The 22233-nt window shown below is 41.7% G+C and overlaps 1 protein-coding gene across 1 annotated transcript in view; it reads right to left on the reverse strand.

Annotated features, from left to right (window-relative positions):
• DEPTOR (DEP domain containing MTOR interacting protein) overlaps positions 1–22233 on the reverse strand; it is a 75506-nt gene that overhangs the window by 17030 nt on the left and 36243 nt on the right. The window contains exons 5-8 of the mRNA XM_056485026.1: positions 9095–9280; positions 8352–8486; positions 5191–5261; positions 4465–4569 (exon numbers count right to left, since the gene is read on the reverse strand). Coding sequence (XP_056341001.1) covers positions 4465–4569; positions 5191–5261; positions 8352–8486; positions 9095–9280 — 497 coding nt within the window. The remainder of the gene's footprint in view (positions 1–4464; positions 4570–5190; positions 5262–8351; positions 8487–9094; positions 9281–22233) is intronic.

Here is a 22233-nt window from a genome sequence, read left to right on the forward strand (position 1 = left end):
GTGCTTTGAAGGGCTAGAGGCCCAGCATCAAACACTGAGTTATCTTGGTTTCCCTAAACTTCATGGAGAGGGGTAAATGGAGGCATGTACCTTGTGCCTTATTGATACAATATAAATCCCACTTTTCAAACTCCCACTAGAGTGCCTTTAGGAGCTACAAAGAAGTTTCTCACGTACAATAATATCCATGCTTCTCTGCCTTTCCCAATATCCTGTAAAAGACTGGAAATTGGACTTGGGATACTTTTTCCTGGGGAAAGGGATTTTTAAAGGATTTTTGACTGACTTATCTTGCTTGCCAAACAGTTATGCAATCCTCGTGTTTGAGGTCAGGTTGGCAAGAACCATCAAATGGGTTTTGTGTTTCTCTGCAGCTTGAGGTATGTTCAACTTCACGAGAATCTCACTGTTCAAATTTCTTCCAATTGCAGGAATATAAGGCATTGGCAATTCCTCTGACATCACATGGTTTGGGGGTGGTTTTCACTCTGCTGGACACTTAAAATGTGTGCCTTTTAGTCTTCCATGTAACAAGTCTGTAATATGCTGTTATTGTGGCAGTACTTGAATTCTTTGGAGTAATCAGATAGTACAAATGTTCCTTTCATTGCATTAAATGGGCTTGATAAAGTGACATCCATTGGCTTCTTGACACAGTGGCAACTCAACTACACTTGAGAGTTGGTTCTTATTCTGCTAGTGAAATCATTTGAGAAACTGGAACTGAAATAATCATTTGTGAATGCAAAAGAAAAATGCACAGGCAGAAAATTTATAAAGCTGATCTCCTTGCTGTGCCAGCTTTTAGAGATCAGGAGAGCAGAACCATGCTAAAAGGGTCCTGGCTGCACTTCACAGTTCCCAAGCTGAGCTCCAAACAGAAGGCACTGGTACCAGTGACAGCATGTGGTACTTCAAACTCCCTGCTGCTGAAATGAAGAAGAACTAGGCTTGAAAAGCTTAAACAGCCACTGGCAATTTGTATGATTTGAGGACCTTAGGTGTAACAGCTATAAATACTAATTTGCTAAGAATCAGTTCAAGGAATCAGCTAGCTTTCTTTTAACAGTTTGAGTAGGGCACTGATTTTTCTAGCCAGTAGGAAGAACAGATGATCAGCAAAATGAGTGCTTAATTTGTCTCTCACAAGCCTCATACTTAGCTAGGTCTGCTTGGTCCATCACATAGTTATGTCACACTAAATAACAATGTGATGCATAATTTAAGTCACTAGATTGAAGACAAGTTGTAACTTTTCAAAAAATACTTGCACCTTAAAACCAGAAATTAACTTACAGAATAAATCACAACAGCTGGCAATATGTAGCGATGTCATCTGCAGAGAACCTGATTTTTCAGCCAGTCAATGACAAATATTAAAGCAACTTGGGAACTTCAAAACCCTGCTGTTCCTGTCTGCACTGCTGACGATGGCAGACAGCTAAACAGAGCTGCAAATAACTTCGAGCACATGGCAACACTGACTCCTTTCATAGCCTCGCATCGCCCCCAGCTCCCGCTTGTTAAAGCACTTACAGCAACCACTCCTCACAGCCCTGCCACAGGCAAACACACCTCAGCAAACAGCTCCAAAAATACTTTATAAAGTTAATTGACTAGATATTTATTATATTTTTTTCAGCTTCACACCTGAAACTTCAGACTGTGAGTGGTAATCCTATTTACCAGCCCCACAAGAGGTATCAAGTCCTAAAGCTTATAGCCTCTCACACATCTTCAGCAGGTCATGCTAGCAGGGATTTTGTCAGAAATAAATTGTCTGAAAATTCCCCCAGAAGAGGATGTCACACATAAGGAGATGGCAAGTGCTGCCCTGCTAAGTTGCAGGTGTGTGACAGAGCCCACGTGCCCCCTGCACAGCCACTGCAGGCTGTGTCCCAGGCTCACTGAGTTTTCTACTCAGACTCCCAACTCACAGCACTTTGGAGCAGGCCAAGAGCCCAGACAAGCTCAAACTGAAAGCAAGCCACCAGTAAGTCCAAGAGGTAGGTTGAGCTTTCAACGTTTACTGCTTTCTGTGATATACAGTAGAATTTTAAATGCACAAACCAAGGCCCTACAACAAGATTGTAGGCAGCAGTCCTCTCTCAACAATATGTCCAGCATAATGCAAAGACAGGAAAATAGTGTTCTCCAAAACAGGCAAGTGCAAAATCACAAGCTTTGCAAATAAAGACATTCCAAAAACTATTACAGTGGATGCATCTTCTTAGGAGGAAAATCCCTGCTGCTACTGCCAAGAACTTTTGTTCAAACTGCAACGCCAAGGCTTGGCTCTTCTTCAAATTCTTGCCCTTTTCATCATAGCCAACTTTCCTTGTTAGTGCTTCTTTGGTGTAGCACTCTTTCTGCAGACAAAAGCCTCTTGCACCAGCCCACCAGAAGTTACCGTGCCCAACAGCCTGTTTTCAAAGAGCCCTTCCTGCAGCTTCCACACAGGGGAATGTTTAATTTCAAGGAGCTGTCATCTAAAGCCTGTCATTTGATTTCTTTAAATTTTCCAGATTGAGGAGTTCTGTAAACAGATGGATTAAGTGACATAGATTTTTTTTTTTAAATTTCAAATACTGCACTATGATTTACATATTTATTGCCATGGGAACATCTAACAAAAGCCCTTATTTTCAAAGAAAAACACCATCTCTTCACTTGGCTAAAGGTATTCAGTATTTCCAAAAATGGAGCAACAATTTTTGTGTCTAAAGAGGGGCTCATCTCATACATGTATTTTTATGTGCAATTCTGTTTTGAAAATTTCATATAAAGAAAACAGCTTTGAAAAGAATCAGAGCTGTCCTTCTGTAAAATCAAGGCAATATATTCCAGTTTTGCAGCACTGTTTGCTCCTCTCAGGACAGTGAACTATTTTGCATTCTCTGATCTTTCATGATTCAGGTAGACCTCTGCAACCCCATGGGATTACACATATGACACCACAGGGTTGTTTTTACAAGTACTGCTAGCTTCTACATTCAGAGAATAAAACTTGCTTTAAAATACTAAACTCTCATGTTCAGGATCTAGAATATACACATGAATTAGTAAATTATTTTAAAATTTAAATTAAATTTTAGGCATTATCATTATTTGAAAATTATAATCTTCATATAAAAATTGTAACTGTATATTATATTTAGGTGTTGTATAAAACATATTAAAAAAATTCCAGCTCCCTCTGAACTCAAGTTTCTTTGCCAGCAGGCTGTGTCTGGGTGCTGCAAGCACCAACAAGCTCTGCAGCTGCCATTCCCTGTCCCAGGGGTTTTGCCTACCTGTACTAAAAAAAAAAAGTTTTAAAGACAGTATGTTCTTGAAAGTTCCCTTAAAAAAAGAATCAGCAGCCAGAGAGCAGAAACCCCTAAGGAGGGGTTGCTAAGGAGGGTCCCATGGCAGGTCTGGACCATGTAGCAAGCAGGATGTGCATCCCTGGAGCTGTGGCCTCCAGCTTGGTGGGTGTGAATAGACAGGTGAGAGACAACTGAGATGAGTGTGATGGGAAAGAGAGATGAATTAGAAGGCTGGACAAAATTCATGGCAAACTGGAGTACATGTGGAATACACCTGAAACCCTCATCTGTGTTGCTGCCATACAATAAAGCATGGCATAAATGGGTAGTTTAATCTTTCTGGCCACTGGAGCAGGTGTTGCAGCTAACTCAATTTTCTTGCTTTTATCTGTACTTAACATAATACTTTGTCTTTATTTTTCTCTTTGTACAAAGCAGAGATTAATTCACAGATATATGCAGGATGGGATCCAAGCCCACAGGTAAGCCAATGGGCTCTGCATTGCAGTGCAAAAGCTAAAAGTGGAATGTGTATTTATTGATTATTAAATCACTTATAAAGCTATTTCAGCTCTTTATGAAAGTATCAACTATTGTTCTTTCCAAATTGTCTTGAAACTTAACTGCTTTACATTCAACAATGGGCTATGCTAGCTTCACTTTCACTAGGTATGTCTGACTTTGCCTGTTCCTATACAGGCAAAGTCCAGAAGGTGCATACCAGTAGTCACATAAACAGGATAGTAAAGAGAGAAGCTACAATTGTGCAGAGTTTAAAAAAGACATGAAAACTAAGAAAAGAAAAAAAAAAAAAAATCCATCAAAAATAAGAACACCACCACCACCAAAACCAGCCAACCATGTGAAGAAAAACTCACCTCAAAAAGGGAAAAAGGTCAAGAAAGCAACTTTGAAAGGATAATAGAGTCTCATGTGAAAAAGAGACTTAAGAATCTCAAGGACGAAAGAAGAAAATAAACAGGAGGGGGTTTAAAGACAACAGAACTCACTGTGCACAAATGCCTGACACTGAGGCAAAGGCACTCAACACTGGAAACAAAAGCACCTCTCCCTCCCCAAATACAGGCAGCCCAAGACCTTCACTGAGAAGCACAAATTTCCCTGGGAAATCATCCATCCCATTTTGAGAACCCACCTTCATCCCAGCTGCAGCTGCTGGCCCACTGGGGTCCACAGCCTGGATGTGGCAGGGTTTGCTCCCCCTCACCACAAAGCCCCAGCCCACGGCATCGCCGACGATCTGGAAAGAGGAAAGGACATGATCACCTGCAAGCAGCTCCATGAAATTCATGGGGGCAACCTCTAAATGGTCCAAGATGTAATTTCAACATCTCTGTACTTCCAACACATAGTAGAGTACTGCTATGTCACTCATGAGAAAGGCTCTATCCAAATGTTTCCTCTCGATTTTAATGTTTTTTTGTTGAACTAGGGGGCTGTAAAAGCAATTACTAGGTTCAAGAATGTCTTTAAAGAAAGGCTCTAATAATGTATGTGAGTTGGATTTTCTGTCCTATCATACAGAAAGACCCTGTTAGAAAACTTCAGTTTGGGTAAGTGCAGAGCAAGAGCACCAAGTCTGGTTGAGTTTGCATAATACTAATATTATTGGCTTAATGTAATTTTTCACCCCTTTTAAGTATCACACTGGCATAAAGACAGAATAAGCAAGTGCTGGATCACACCTGAAATTTGTGGAAATACTGACAATGGAGTTTGGAATCTTAAAGTATAAACCTCAGCAAACACAAATAAGCTCTAATTATCTAATCTCTAAATTATCTAATTATCAGAAAATGTCTGTTTGGATTGCTCTATGCATATAACATGCAGAAAACAAAGAAAAATACTGGAAACATACCGTAAAAGTTTTTCTAACATATGGGGCTCCAGGCATCAATAGCTCATCAGCAGTCACAGGTCTCTTTAATACTGTGGAGATACAGAATTGAATATTCAATAACAACATTCCTCTGAAGTTTCTCCTAATAAATTAGATACAGTGATGGGCTACATCTTTTTGGCCCCACTTCCCATACGTGATTTCAGTTCTTGCAGACTTGTTTTAAAGCAGTAAGAGAAGCAAGGAAAAGCCTGCAGAATAACTCTGAGTATAAATTATGAGATCTTTGGAAAACTGTTACATTTAGCCAACAGACTCTGTTGTCTGCAATCAAAATCCCCTAAACACTATCACAAAAATCACAAGTGGCTTTTCCTATGTCCAGTGTTGAAACAAGTGACCAATCTTCCTGGCACAGAGCAGCTTTCCTTCACAGCTCACTGTGTGCTTGTTAGGTGCTACTTGCTATTTCATCTGAGTTGGGTTTGAATCACAGAATTGAGTACCAAGGAAATCCTGCTTGGGTGAGGAATTATCTCAAGAGATTTCTGCAACTGTAGGCACGGATCTATAATTCCTATCTTATCCAGGGACAGAAGAGGTAACCTACAGGTGTCTGGGAATTTAAATGAAAGGAAATACCAGTAAGCTTCTGCAGGTCCCCATTGCCTTCCTATGTAATGGCATCATTTTTCTCCAAACAAATTAAGTTTGAAGTTCTGCCAGATCAAATCAATACCATCCTGTGAACCAATTTTTATCTGTCCATAAATAATTCAAAGACAAAGGACAACATAAAGTTATATGCTGTTTACCCCATTTACCTGCTTCACCCTTAATATTATGGCTGTTTTTCTTTAGTGATAAATAATTTTAATGGTGTCTGTCTTTTCAGTCACAGGTGGGAGACAAAATTTCTCACAGATGGTATTTGAAGACATTCTTGAGTTTCTTAATAACATTCATGGGAGTAGAGAGAATTCTAGCAGACAAACCAATATATTTTTTTGTTTTTTTTTTACTTTCCCACGCATTTTGATGAACTGTCATTTAGCCAGTGCTCTGCACTTGGCAGAGCATGTCTGGTTCAATGTGAAAAAACTGAACGATTGTGCTCATTTGACAAGTCAGGATCAGGTAAATCATCCATGCAGGGCTCTCTTATGTGCCTCCCTACATTATACCTCCAGGAATTTTTTTTTTTTTTTTGTTTGATTATTGTTTTTCTACATGATTGGTCAAGTCATGACCTGGGTGTTTTTTAAGTGCTTGCCTGCAAGAGAGCTCATCTGACAAATACCTCTGCCTTGTGTTTATTAGCACATAGTTCAGCAACACGCTCTGGGTCTGGATAGCAGAAAGCTATTTGTGAACAAAGTCTCCTTATAGTCAGCAGAGGATTAAGAATTCCTTGTAACATTTACATCTGACAGCCTTATGTTAACCTATATGTGTGGATCTGTACTTGTGCTCTGGGAGAAATAACCCTACATTGCCAGTAATTGTATAATTCGTAAAAATCAGTCTGTTTATAAGCCCACTGCTGTCTTCTTTCAAATATGAGTCTGTTAAAGCTATTCACAGTTTGAAAACTAGTCCTAAGGGAAAATTTCTTCTAAAAAATTTATGCAAGAGCAACATCAGCCTATTCTTTTTCTTCCAGTGTTGTGTAATCAGCTGCATTAAAATAAACTTGTTCTCACTACTCATGGGCTGACACTTCATATAAAATCAGAGCCATAAATGAACTGAATAGTTGGCATACTTCAGATAACATACACATTTATGGATAGCACATGAATGCTGTTTTATCTGTCCCAGAAAATTTTCCAGGATGTAATTAATGCACTGGGGACAAAGAGCTCCCCATACAAAAGCCACCAGAGCATTTCTGGAAAGTATACCTGAGAGATATTCTGCCAAAACATGATACTGCAGCACCCTTTATACAGGGGCAAGCCCTTGCATGAAGGGGTGAACATACTGAAAGGGGGTGCTGAACACCCAACAGCAACATAATCTGAGGGTGCAATGGCCACGAGAACTGACAGCATTTCCTCTGCTGGGCAGCAGGTCTGCTGGAGGGGGCTGTGAGCATATGATCCTACTGAGCCCTTCCAATTATTTCAGTTCAGAGCTTCATACTGAATTCCCAGCAGAGCTTAAGCAGAGGGAAGGAAATGTGCTAAAAGGAGAGAGAGGGAAAATATCCTTCCCTTTCTGATGGCCACTCTGCACAGCAGGAATGAAACGCACTTTAGTTCACTCATCTCCAGAGTAAATGGTCAATGTTTTGAACAGCATTCACCTAGTGCTTGAGGCACTCTCTTGTAATCACTTCAAATGCCAGCACCCCTCTGAAAGCAAAGATTACACATATCCACTGAAGCCTTACCCTGTTGTACAGTACCCACACCACTGGCACAGACTTGGTGAATTTGAAATAATAAGGAACTCAAAGGGTAGCAGGGGCCCTGTTTGATATTCAGGGCTATTTCTGAGGGAAACAGAGAGGCTGAAACAATATCTATCTTGGTCTGTTTTTCCCTTTCCAGATGTACAGTAAGAAACAATTTTAAGTGAACTGTGGAAGAATGGGTGTGTTTAACCTTCCGGCGTGGGATAGGAAATCCTTTCAAAAGGAAAATAAGCTTCAACACTACTTTTACCTCCTGAAACAGACCAGTGTAAGACTTAAAACAAATTAAAATGTTCAAATGGTCTCTGACAGGCTGAAACAATGCTGGCTCAGTTTTTTTTAGAGCCTTCTATTTTCTGAGAGGTGTTATTCCATAGCAGCTCAAGCAGTCACTGGATAGTTAAACCCTCCTCTGACTTGCACCAAAGGAATGTTTCTAGGAGGAGATTTGAATTGGTTCAGAGCTTGGCAGTGAAGAGGCAAATCTAGTCCTAAGAGATAAACTGCAGCTCAAACCACAATTATGGACTTGACACTGAGATTACTGGAGGCAGACGTCTGGCTTGTGTTCAGCAGGACTTCAGGCTAGATGATGATTATAGTTCCCTCTGGCCTACAAAACCTGTGACACTGTGAATTTTTAATGTATTCTTGGAAATTGAGGCTTAAGCATGATGATAGGAATTCTACACGTGGCCTTCCCCCCACAGAGATGTCTGCACCCTGGCTGCTGTGCATCCTAAGCCATGCTGGTGCTCACCAGATTTGGGGTTGCAGAGCACAGGGGGACTGCTGCTGAGTGTTGGGCTGCTGCTGAAGTAGCCACTGCTGCCACAGCTGCTCATGCTGCTCCTCCTCACTGCTGACACAATCTTTATCTCCTTGGTGGGACTCACTGCAAGCACAGAGAAAACACAGAGAGAAAGGGAGCTGGTACCAGTTATTAAGCCATTTCCTTGTTTCTTTTTAAAAAAAATCCAGCAACAAGCCATGCTTTCACTGACAAAACTGGGAATGGGTTAGTGTGTCCTACATTGTTAGAAGACTCACTGCATGAGAGGAATGCTGTAACTAACAGGATGGCTGAACTGCTCCCATTGCAGTGCCTTCTAAGAGGCATTTCAATATGAGGAACTACGTTTTTCCAGTTTTTCTTTCCCTTTTTTCAGTTCTTACTAGGTATTACTGTACACAAATGCTGCAGGGCCCCTTCCCCTCACTTTTAATCTCCTTGAAAATTCCCCACAGAACGTATGACAAATTACTTTGAGTTTGGGGGACTTTACCATTTCAGTTTGAACATGGACCCCAAATCTGAAATGCTGTTGATAGAGATACACCCCAGGGATCTATAGGTTTGGTAAAATGAGTGAATGGACAACGAACAGGGACATATAACACTCAGCCCTGCATTTTTTCCTAACACTGAAACCCCTTGTCCAAACCCAATTTTTTAATCCTTGTGGAGTCACTCTACAAAGAGCAGTATAATTAATGAGTCACCTGAGAGAAAGCTGGTGTGTTTCCTGTTGTCATGGTTCTGCTTGCGCAGGCAGAACGGGCTGTCGTGGCTTTCTGGCATCAGGCGAGATTTCTCAGTGAGGAGCTCCATCAATCGCCGCCGCCGCCGGAAATTCATCCTGCACTGGTACAGCAAGTTGCTGTCCATAAAATGGTGCTTGTTGGACACTAGGAAAAGAAACAGATATAAAGTTTATGCCTGGTAGGCACAGAAAGAAATCCAAGACTACCCAGGTGCAACTTTTGCACCACAGACCTTTCTGTGAGGATGCAATGCTCAGAGCTCACCTCGTGCAGCCTCAGAAAGAGGAGGAAGGTGGTCAGCTTCACACAGCTGGCTTCAATGCACACTCTTTATAGCAGCAATAAGGAATGAGGAATTGTGGTGGCAAACACTGAGAAGAACCTTTTACATTACTTTGATTAATGCCCAGTGGAAATAGAAGTGCTTTACCTCCCTGTGACAGGCCACATAATGGTTCAGCTCCGTGCACGATTCCTCTCTACACCTCTTGCTGCTGCTGGTTGCTACAGACCAGACTTCACTCCTCAGGTCAAGTTTGGTGTAAATTCATCAGTCTAGGGCAGCCCTTGGGAGCTCTGCCCAACTACCTTCAGAGCTGCAGAGCAGCAAAGAATCAAGACCTGTGTATTTCCTCTGTCTTGCTCACCACAGACACCATGTCCCAGACATTTCCTGCAGGCCACTTCCCCCCTTCGCACGGATACACAAGGTTTGGGAACAGGCACCTGGCCAAAAATCAATTCTTACATAATGAACAAAAATCTTAATTGCAACCTGTATTGACACTGAGAGCAAACCCCAGGCTGCTGGTGTCAGAGCAGGAGCACCAAGCCTACTCCCTGAGTACAACATCACTATAACATTTACGTCTTTACTGCCACTGACGTGTGATGATAAACGCAGTAGTTGGATGGAGGTCTGTGCCAGGTCCTGAAAGTGCTTTGACTCCTGCAGGTCCTGATTGCAGGAAAACTCTCTAGAGTACTCTCTGCATCAGTACTGCAGCATCTAAAATAGCTGCAGTAGGTGCTTGGCAGCATTTTTCTCAATTTTCACCCAGCTTCTGGGAACTGTGAACTGTTCCCAAAGTTGACTTTTTCAATGAAGAATCCAGGTTCTGGATTTTCCTAGTTTATAAATTGCATTTCTTGCAATACTGAATTGTAAGAACTGGTGGGCTATAGATATTGATGTGTAAAGTGTATACAACCACACAGGTATGCACTGAGATCAGTCAAGTCTATGATTACACGTCTCGAGTCATTCAGCCTCCTGCTGCAGATACAGAACTTTTGCCTTGCTTTTTGCTCTGTCCAACACACAGGGTCCAAAACTCAGCAGAGTCCAAGGCACTACACAAGACCCATAGCCTGGAGCCCTGCTGGCCTGCTTCCTTTCATTCTCAGCCCCAACACAGTCCTTCTTGCCCTCATCCCTTCTGAACACCTCCCTGTGTCTCAGATTACATTTCATGGAACTACAGAACTACACCATACATGAAAACCTTGCAAAATAGGCTGTATTTACACATAAACTGCCAGTAAGTCATCTGATGTTTGTGAGCTGAAGAAATAACCTCAAAGAGGAAAAAAGTCCAGAAAGTCACTTTCTCCAGGGATGTCAAGTCACCCAGACAACAAGGAAGATGCCAGTCCTAGATATGATCCTCAGGGCACTGTCCTCTATGTGGATGCAGAAACTGCCTTATGAGGTCTGACCATCTTGCAAAGAAGCATGTCTCTTGCCTGCCTGGGTCTCTGTCAGAGAGATCACTGCCTGTACAAGTGGACTTATACCTTTGGGACACAAGGAATAATCAGCACACAGGAGCTTTCTGAACTGCACATGCTGGTGCCCAAGCTGCCACTCAGGCCATCTGCCCCAGAGCCACATGGTGTAGCCTGTAAGGCATCCCTTAGATTGCCTGGAAGAGCCAGTGCCACTTGGCTGTTGTCTGCTTCCTTTTGATGCTGAATCTGTTGCGTCCTCAGGGATGCAAAATGGCTTTGTTAAGTCCAATTTAGCATCACGAGTAACTAGTTACTGTGTTCTGACACATTAATTACTGCAGGCATACACTGCTGCTGTGCTCCCCGTTTTGCATACATATCATATGCAACACTATGAAACACTTACTAACAATCATTATTTTTGAAGAACGGAAGCAGAGGAGGAGAGATTTGGCAATCTGCCTACATCCCCAAAGGATTTGCTATCAGAGGCAGAGTTGGTACGTAGGTGTTTGCAGCTACCAGTTTCATTTTAAGATCACTGACATAAGTAAAAGTAGCAATATCTATCAATGTCTTACCACATTATTAGCATAACCTAATTTAAAGACAAAAACAAAAACTTTGAGGCCATCTCAAACTCAATCTTAAAAAGGCAAGCTCTACTTATTCAGCACTATTGCGGTTCATAATCTTAAATGAAAGAGGGCTCCACAAATCCTTCCTAGGAAACAGAACTGCATTCCCAATGTAAGAAATATCAGAAGGGTTTCTGAGTCAAGTTAAATATTATGAAGCCACCATTTTTAAGGAAAATTATTCTGTTGTTTGTGTCATTAACTGAAGTACTCTGACAGCACTCAGAAATTATGATAATCAGAGATAAACACACACTCATGCTGCAGACACTGCCAAGCACTCTGAACTTCAAGAACTACTGACCATGAAACAATATAATTTAAACATTTTTATGTCATGGTACTGAACATATTTTAAAATAATGACTTGTTTTGAATTAAATATTGTAATATTTCTATATTTAAAACAGCAAGGCTTAGGTTTTCCACTGAAGTCATTAATCTCTGCTGTAACTATTTCAGTCCATAGAAGGGTAAATTTTTATACAATAAATGAGTGCAAGTGGAAAAGCTAAGCCAAATGACTGTGTGTTGGAGAATATTTGTATATTATTTACACAACAAAGGATTTGCAGAAAAATGCTCAGGACATGTAGCGTCAGTATAGAATTTAGCATGCTCCTTGGCTTTCATGTTTTAACCCCCTCATTTCTAAAGATAGTTCACATATTACATGTTTGTAACATCATGTAATTTCTTACATATTTAAAAAGAAGCTAAAAATATAAATAGGAGCAATATAGCTCAGACTGCCTCCTTGTGCATACATTATCAAATAAAGTCTCTCACCAAAGTTATGACTGTGCATCATGGGGCTCTTCTCTTTTTAATCATCTGAGTTATTCATGATTTGTGATTAAATGTCCAGACTGTGATTCTGCCTATGGATGAGTGTATCTGGAAAGATGTGGAAAAAAGAATTTCCAGACCATGGATCAGAATGAAGAGGTTGAGGGGGAGAGGTAGATGTGGGTGCTGGCTGTCTCTGGAAGCACTCCTCGGGTAGAGTGGCTGATTTCAGCAGGAGCCAGGGAAAGCTACACATGCCCTTGGTAAACCACAGCACTCACAGAAGGTTGGGTTTGTTACACTGGTGTACCAGGGTTTGTTACACTGGTGTACCAGGGTTTGTTGCACGGGTAGCTGATGGTGAGAGGTACAGGTGCAGTGACAGGTGCTCACTCAAATGCTTTAGCAGCCCACACTTTGCTGCAAGCAGCAGAGAAAAGTGGGAGTGAAAAGCTTTTGCAAATCGATGGCAGAATGCTGAGAGGGTTGCACAGACTTGCCCAGGAGCAGTTTCTTTAAAGGTAATTTTGAGGTTGTTACCTCTGGGTGTTGACTCAGAAGCAGCAGCAGATAAACTGTGGCAGCTGACAAGGCTCTTGCTCCAGGAACCTCTCATGGAAGCTGCTGCTCTAGAAAGGGATTAACATCACCACTCCTGAATTACCTCACTGCCCTTCATAGTGCAGCACAGAAAAGCAACCTGGCACCCATTTCAGTTTGTCTTTAACAGTCAAGCCATGGCTGATGAGTGCCAGGACCTGCATTTGTACATTATGAGGGTGATGCAAAGAGCAAGGGGGGGTGACTTCATGTTTCCTGCTCCAATTTAATTCACAGCTGTTCAGGTGCTAACATGTTCATGTTACAATGTGCACCTTATGCAACAGGAAGAAATGCACCAAAGGAAGTAAAGTAAATATATGGCAACTAGAAACCTCCAAAATCATAAAAGTACACAAAACAAGAGTATTTATTGTTCTGGAAAGAAAAGGCACCAACACTCGCATTAACTCACTGATGTCGAACTTTGGAGATAAGGTCATAACCCACCAGTCTAATCTCTCACATACACAGGCCACAAAATTTCTCCCAGAAACAGAATTTAACAATTATCTTTTAATGTTACAAAAAATTTAGCTTACTCATACTTTAAAGCATTTATTGACCACTTTACTCTTTCCCTTAGAAGCTATTCAAGCCTTCAGTCACTTGCCCCACCAGAAAATAAAGATCCAACTCAAAGCTGAATTTGCTTAAATTTAGCTGCTAATCCCTGGATTTTGTCACATCTTCATTAGAAAGTTACATACAATCTGGTAAAAAATCTTTGCAATGAAATCTGCAAAGAGAGAAGCCAACTTTCAAACCTATTTTTATCAACTGAATAAATACTACCCAATAAATTCTGATCTTTTTTAGCCCTCCTGAAGTCCTCTTCAGAATTCCTTTATCTTTCCTAAGAATCCACTTATCAGAACTGCACACCCACAATTACAACCTCACTCCCCTTTTCTTGCTGAATGTTGCTCTTTTTGTACATCTCAGGCCCACTGTTACTACTGCACTGTACTGCACAAATAGCACAAAATGGGAAAAAATCTTGCCCTGCACATCCCCCTTTCCCTGCACAGCACTGCTCCACAGCAATGAGTGGAGCCTGAATTCTCATTTCCTAGGTGCATTGCCTTGTAGTTATACTATTAGCTATACAAAAAAACTCATCTCTTTTGGGGTAATGACTATTTAATTAATAGAGTTCAGTTATTTGTTTACTGTCTCATCTATCCCTAGAGTTTGCAAATTTCATTGGCAAGGGTTTTAGATGGTCATTCACCATTTATATTACTGTTAAGATGAGAAAAATCACAATATTTACTTTGGATTTTCTCTGTTTGGGAGCACTTAATGTTGCAGCTTTGGTGCTTCTTGCTCCTGGCTGCTTCACAGTTTCTGTTCAGATACATAAAATATAAATAGTAACATCCATGCAAATCTTCTTTCAGCTTTTGATTCTGACATAAAATCCAGGATCTGCATGGAGCTCAAACAGCCTTTTCTTTTCCACTTTTCCAAGGAGGCTGATGCACAGCAGAGATAGAAATACTAGCTTTACACTGATTTCATAGGACCAAGGAAGCTTTAGGAAGTACAAAAGCCTATTTTAATAAATGGTATGACTCATGCCTGAAAAATCAGGCCATTTTCATAACTGGCTTTTCCCCCAAATCCCTCCCACCACTTCAATTCCCCATGATTTTTAGCGCTGATAATCTGAGTACATCTCCACCACAGTGATTAATGCTTTCTACCAGCTGAAAGCTGCAGTCCCCAGTAGGACACATCCAGTCAGGCACTCCAGCTGCTCTGCACGTCCCCAGAAACAACTCTGTCACCAAGCTAGCTCCTGGCTGGAGCCAGGGAAAGGCTGTTCCATGTTGAGGGAGCAGTGGGAAGGAGATCAAAGTTCCACGAGGAGCCAGATGAGCAGCTTTTCTCAAGAGAGCAGAGGACACACTGAAGTGTGTGCTTGTTTGTGTGAGAGTGTGATTGTGCTAGGGTTAAGAGGAACAGGCTATAAAACATGAGCAGTGTATGGATTTTTCAGTGTGGATATGTCATATCTTTCTCCACTTAAAGACAAAAACAGCACTGAACTCATTCCAGCAGTGCACAACACATTTCCAAGTCTTTGCACAAGGCAGCAGCCCCAGTCTATTCAAAAGTACACTTCATCTTTTTAATGAGGTCGTTTCCTCTATTAAAATGATGTGAAACATGGTTTGGAGTTGCAGGAGATCATTCTAGACCTTCACTATTACTGGCTGCAATAGTCTGTGCCTTCATGTAGCAAGTCACACATGACAGTTTTGACTTCTGCAGCGGCAGGATATTACCCCAAAAAACAATGTCATGCCAAACAAATGCAGGATGATGAGACACACACTGACAGGCTGCAGGGGCTGGCAGGGGCTGGGGGTTATCTGAAGGAGAGCACAGCTGGAGCTGCTTCCACCTGCACCCAGAGTGTGCCCAGGGAAGGGTCTGGCTCCCCCTCCATGTCATTTTGCTTTCTCACTCTCCTCTCCAAAGCAGAACCAGTGTTTAAAGGGGAAGGAAACAAATCAACACATAAAATACGAGTTCCTTAAAAAAATGCCTCTCTCTATGGATAGCACACAGCCTGCTGAGCCAGGCTCCTCTGTGCCTCAGGCCTTTGGCCAGCCCAGTTTTGGTCCCTTGCCAGAGAAACAGTGGAGTGTGTGTCCACTTTGGCTCTCAGAGAGCAGGGGTGAGTCCGTGGGCTCGGCAAACCCCAACAGCTGCTGAGGCTGCAGAGAGCAGCTGTGCAGAGTTCAGCCAGTCTCACCCCACACTGCCCACTTCTGCACCCCACCCAGCACTCCTGTGCTGCCCCTCTTCCCTCTGCCCTCACCCACACACGTGTGGCTGGCACTTTATTCAGTACTGGACAATGCTTTCCCCACTCCTCTCAAAGCCTTCCTGTTTTTCTGCTAATCTGGCACTGCAAATGCATTTTAATCATGGCACCTATTCAGATTAGTTTCCTTTTACACATTGATGAATTCCACCTGCTTGGATCTCCCACAAATCCAGGGAGAGAGACTACAGATGTTCAGTGAGAGCAGGGCTCTGGATCTTGGGTCTTGGATTCCCTGCACTGCACAAACACAACACTTGCATTTCCACCTTTTATGAATGTTTATATGCTGCACAGTCCATAGATAAGCCCACCTGTGCATGTATTCAACCATCACATTAAACTCTCGGCAGTGCAGCTGTACTAAATTGTATTTTTTTCTTATTTGGATTACAAGGAATTCACTTTAAACAGACAATGGATCTCAGCTTGAACTGCTCTTGTTCCCACTGATCCCCTTGTACAAAACTGCAAGGCAGATTCTGGCTCTGCAATACAAAATCCAGAGAGCTGTTCCAGCTCATCCTACTAAGGGCGAAGTCAGTAAGCATGTCCAGAAATAAATAGGTCCTGGAACTGTAAGTAGGTCCAGGAAAAAAAAAAAAAAAAGCTATGCTATTACTACAGCTCTCTGAGCCATAACTAGAGAGGGCTTTCTGAGTTGTTTCAATGAATTTTAGTATATCCATGTAGTTCAAAAAACATCTAGACAATTTTTATACTGTCTTTAAAGCATCAGGATTACAGTAGAAAACTGTCAAAAGTTCCTTGGGAACTGAAATTCAGAGTATCTTGTCTTATTAAAGTGGTATGTTCTGATCAGTGATTAACATGTTATTTCTGCTACCTTAAAATAGGTATGCAGATATGTGTTTCTATATACATTTTGTCTTTCTAGCCAGTTTGCCATCTATTTGCAGTATATTTTCAAATACACATTACTTACTCTCACATGAAAAGCCAGTGTTGAATCACACACATTTCAGCAGTCTTTTTGGTTTGTGTATGAGGATTTATCATCTTTAATTTAGTAAGTTTACAGAACATAGCCAACTGCATTTCTTTGCTTCCAAATAAAGTATGGAAAGTACAGTCTGTAGCAAGGGAAGCAGAATATGAAAAGGCCCATCTGGGTATCTCTTTTTTTTTTGTTGTTGCAGCCGCTAAAAACTGAAACGCATTCTCTGTCCGAAAAATAAAATTCAATAGTTAATATGAAAAGGATTTTTCATATGTTATTTACATAAAGCATAGAGCATGTGGCTCTTTCAAAAACCAAATCAATTCCTGCTGTAGATAAAGACAACTGCAAGAAGAGCACAATGAGAAGCTGACAGACTAAGGAGCTGGAGGTTTATATAATTACATACAAAGTTCTTAGTCTTTGACTTCTTGAAAGGGAAAAATCATGAAAAAATATGCAAAGTGCTCTCCAGATATAGCATAAGCAGCTGAATTACTGTGGGTGAGGTTCCTGTCCCTATGCATGGGGACACTGCCAGGGAAGAGCTGCCACACAAACAACTGAGTGCTTCTGCCTGGCACCAGCACGGGGGCAACAGGATTTATAATAAAGTTGTGTTGCAGGACTTCATACACTAACTGAAGGCTTGTCTTTTACTGAGAGAAATCAAGGCATCATCTGTAAAAATGTGATACTTTATAATTTTCAGCATATTGAAAACTTCGATATATCCAAGGGCTGATGTGGAAAATTGTTTTAAAAATATGTGCTGATTTTGGAGAAGAAAGCCTATGATCAATTAAGTCAAGGATTTATGGTATGCTTCAATGATTCTTTTGAACTGCTATCTGCAGTTACTACTTCCAAGAAATGGGTTCCAGAGAGAAATCTTAAATGAAGGAAGAGTACATTTCACATACATGGCAAGTTTTCACTTCATAAGTGAATCATAATCAGCTAATCATAAGCAGTTGGACACCTAAAGTAAATATAGCAGCACATACTTCATTATTCACAGCAATTTTGGAAGAGGAGGAAAGCTTTTCACAGAAGCAAGAAAAGTAATACTTTTTTAGATATTTAATCCACTTCCACAATTATAACAAACTTTCAATTGCAACATGTGTCTTTGGTGCTTAAAACTAATTATTAAATTATTAATAATTAAAACTGTTTATCTTCACAAAGGAAATTCTGCTGTATTCTTGCAAAGAATAGGGAAATTTAAATATGGATATAAGACTTCCCTGCAGACAGGGACATAGAATGTGTCAACATTTACTGTTCTCACTAAGTCACCACAAAGTGTTTGTTTTCATCTCAGAAAGTAATTTGCACAGTGGAGTTCACAGATAAAAGATTAACTCTTGGAAGGAGATAAGCACCTGCTAATGTGCTAAGCCAGCAGAACATCTCTACCTTGAATACACCATGTCTGAGCAAGTGCAATTATCTCAATAAAACTTTCTAAAGTTGAAAGGTATTTTAAAGGAGGATGGAGGCTGAAGATACAGATATCATCTCTAAGACACTTTACTACATATTTATTATCATAAAAAAAATCAGAGCACTGACAAAATCATATAACCATTTAGGTCGGAAAAGACCTCTAAGGTCATGAAACCCAACCATTAACCTGACACTGCCAAGTTCACCACTAACCCATGTCCTTATTGTCACATCTACACAACTTCTAAATCCTTCTAGGGGTGGTGACTCCCTGGGCACCCTGTTCCAATTCTAGAGAACCCTTTCAGTGAAGAAATTTTTCCTAACACCCAACCTAAACTTGCCCTGGTGAAACCTGAGGCCTTTTCTCTTCCCCTGTCACTTGTTACCTGTCAGAAGAGCCCAACCCCACCTGCCTGCAGCCTCCTTTCAGGGAGCTGCAGAGAGTAATAAGGTTCACCTGAGCCTCATTTTTTCCAGGGGCTGAACACTCCCACCCCTGCCAGCTGCTCCTCATCTGTGCTCCAGACCCTTCCCCAGCTCTGTTGCCTTCTCTGGATGTGCTCCAGCACCTCAATGTCCTTCTTGTAGTGACAGACCCAGACCTGGACACAGCCCTCAAGGTGCAGCCTCACCAGTGCTGAGCACAGGGGACAGTCACTGCCCTGTCCTGCTGGCCACAGTGTTTCTGATCCAGGCCAGGATGCCACTGGCCTTCTTGGCCACCTGGGCACACACTGGCTCATGTTCATCTGCTGTCAACCAGCACCTCCAGCTCCTTTTCCAGTGGGCACCTTTCCAGCCACTCACCTCCAAGCCTGGAACATTAGATTGGGTTCCTTGCATGGGGGTGTTTTGACCTGAGTGCAGGACCCAGCACTTGGTCTTGTTGAACCTCATACCATCCACCTTGGACCATCACTCCAGACTGCCCAGATCCCTCTGTAGAGCTCTCCTACCTACAAGATCAATCTCCCAAGCAACTTGGTGTCACCCACAAAGTCACCTTTGCTACTCTTGATCCCTTGATAAAGATATCCTTTTTAATGATAATTAAGAGGATATAATAATGAGCCCTGGCCACAATACTGAGCCTGGGGAATACTCCAGGCCTGGCCATCCAGCCAATTTTTTGCCCTGTGAAGGCTGCACCCATCCACACCATGTGAATACAGTTTCTGCAGAATGCCACGGGAAACAGCATCAAAGGCTTGACTGAAGTCTGGGTAGACCATGTGTTCCAAAGAAGACAGGCTGTCATCTCTAACAGAGACACTTACACCCCTCAATCATTTGGGACAGCAAAGCCCCCCCACACCTATTCTGCTGCTGGTCTGAGTCTGAGAACCTGCATCCCAATCCACTGTGGGCAGCCATGCAAAATGCTGAACTGTGCTGTGGTCACTGCACAGGGAAGGTGCTGGGGGCATGCCAGGGAAGAAACTACACCAAGCACATGGACTTGAAGGTCAGCAGCAGCTTGGGAAACCACAACAAGAGAAAGAATGTGACCTGGCATGGGAAGATGAGTTCTGCTGCTCAGGCTCCTGTTTCTCACAGGCTCAACTGGCAGCACACATGGCATCATGTATGGATTGTACAAGGCAATCCCTGCATGTTTACATTCCACAATACATTGGAAAGTGTCCATAAATGAGCTATGGTTTGGTTGCTGCCATGGAAGAAATGCAAATATTCATGGTGCAAGTTGTAGGTGCTATCATAAGACAGCACTGCTTTCTCTTAACAGTATTTAACTATTTATCACAGATTAAACTATTTATCACTGGAGATTCCAGACTTCAAAAATTTCTGCAAGACAGGCAGATGTTTCTCCATCCCTCAAGCTTTCATACACCATGAGTTCTTGGAGGACAGGAAGACTCTGCCTGTCATGTCAGCAGCGCTCTGCTGTTGTGGCTGCAGGCACAGGGTAAGTTCTTCAGCAAGGGCTATAAGCAAGTATGAGCCAAAAATGACTCCATAAAGAGCTCTGTGAATACCCTCTTTTGTCCTTGGACATCTCAGTATCTCCATTTTCCCAACTGAGAGAGGGTTGTGACTATGTGTGGATGCTCACACTGTCCATCCTTGCTTTAGCCTGATCTATCTGGCAGTGAACAAATTCTCCTGCCAAATATGGATTTTGACCACAGTAGCTAAACTGTCCCACCATGCCCATATGAAGAAGAACTAAGAAAGATCCACTCTGCTGGAAGAAAGTTCAATCTATTAATATTACCAGGCTCTGCATACCTCACATACTAGAAATGGGCTTTTCTACAGCTGAGAAATGTGTCCTGTGCACCTTCTGTCCCTGCCTTTATTGTATGTGCATCACCAAACTTGTAATTCTTCCCACAATCTTTATTCCTGTACTCTGGATGGAGGCCATCAGTGCTCACAAATGCCAAGTAACTACCAGGAACTACAATCCCAACACCCACCTTCAAGAAATGCACAATGCATAATTCCCTGCTACCTATGGGGGCTTTACTCCATATTACATGGGGGTACCAACACACAGGAAAGGAAATCTGGGTCCTATTTGTGAAAATGGTGGCTTGTGGGTTGTGATTTCACAGAATCACAGAATATCCTGAGTTAGAAGGGACCCACAAGAACCACTGAGTCCAACTCCTAAATGAATGGCCTGTATGGGAATCAAACCCACAACTTTGCATTATTAGCACCACGCTCTAACCAATGCAGCTAATTCCAGTGATTTGTGTGGGCCAGTGAGATTTTGGCAGGAAGCAATTCAGCACTTAAGTACATTTCATCATTTTCATTCTTGGCAGGGGAAATGTGCACAGTTATATATGTCTAAAGAGATCAGGAAATTATTTTAAAACTGAGAATGTGATGCTTTTGCAGCATTTATACAATTCCTCTTAAACCACTGTTTTCCTTTTCAACAATAGCATCAGTGTTTGTTTCCTGTGTGAAACCTGGTTTGTGTCTGACCAATTAAAGTGAAGAAAACTGTGTCAGGAAGCCATTTTGAATACAGTGCCTCAGCTGCAGAATAGAGCTTCTCTGAGTAATTGAAATGAAAGTCAGTATTAGTAAAAAGACATTGCATAATTGGTTGTGGCTGGAAAATTACTATTTGGCATTTGGCAACTTGATGCAACTATTTCTATTATTCTCCAATGCATTAGGTGGGGTAATAAATAGTTCATGAGAACAATACAGCAAGTTTTATTTTATTCCATATTCTGGATATCAAACAATACTGCTAGAAAAAGATTGCCATTAGGACAGGAAATGTTTTATTCTCCACTCCTGTTCAGTCAAGAGCCTTTCTGCTGGTTCTGCCAACAAGGATGCCAATTAGTGTCAAGTAACATTTTGGTACTGCTGATGAGAGACAAAACAAAGGAAGCACAGTATGGTGAAATTAATTTATCATACTAAGACACAGAAAAAATAGCTTTCTTTTGTTACTTAATTGGATCTAGAACTCTGTAAGATGGGTGGGAGGGTGGTGGGGAAAGAATACCTCTCCTGCTGTTTTACAGTTTATATCCCTAATTCTGTACTGGAAGTTCTCATTTCCAGCTCCCTTCTTAGAGGAAGTCAGCATTACAAGAACCTTCAATGTGCAGAAATCATATCCAGCTGCTAAGATGAACCCCAAGCCAGCTCTGTGCTAATTCTGCCAGTACTTTCATCAATATTCCTAACACTATACAAATTGTTGCAGTGAAATGAGTGAAATCTTTTTTCACAAAGCAGAAAATGTGCACAAAGCATGTTCACTCATAAAAGATAAATCTCAAGGACACATTCACTTTTACTTTACTTCCAGCATCCTCATCAATCCCTTGTGAAATCCCCATTCAGTTATGTTTATATTTAAAACTGGGTGAGGAAGATGCAGTACCTTGCAGCAAAGACTGGTATGGACAAGTGAGAAGACCACTTCCTCAGCAATCAACCAATCCCCAGAACTCTGTCTTCATGAGGTGCAAATCTCTTTCTAAGAGGGGACTTGCACATGCTCTTGACTACAAGAAAACGATGAACAGGGTATAAATCTGCAGAATGGCCAGGGCTATCCATAGAGGAGCAGGGCCAATGT

This window comes from Oenanthe melanoleuca, chromosome 2 (genome assembly GCF_029582105.1).
Source record: "Oenanthe melanoleuca isolate GR-GAL-2019-014 chromosome 2, OMel1.0, whole genome shotgun sequence".
NCBI classification, from domain to species: domain Eukaryota; kingdom Metazoa; phylum Chordata; class Aves; order Passeriformes; family Muscicapidae; genus Oenanthe; species Oenanthe melanoleuca.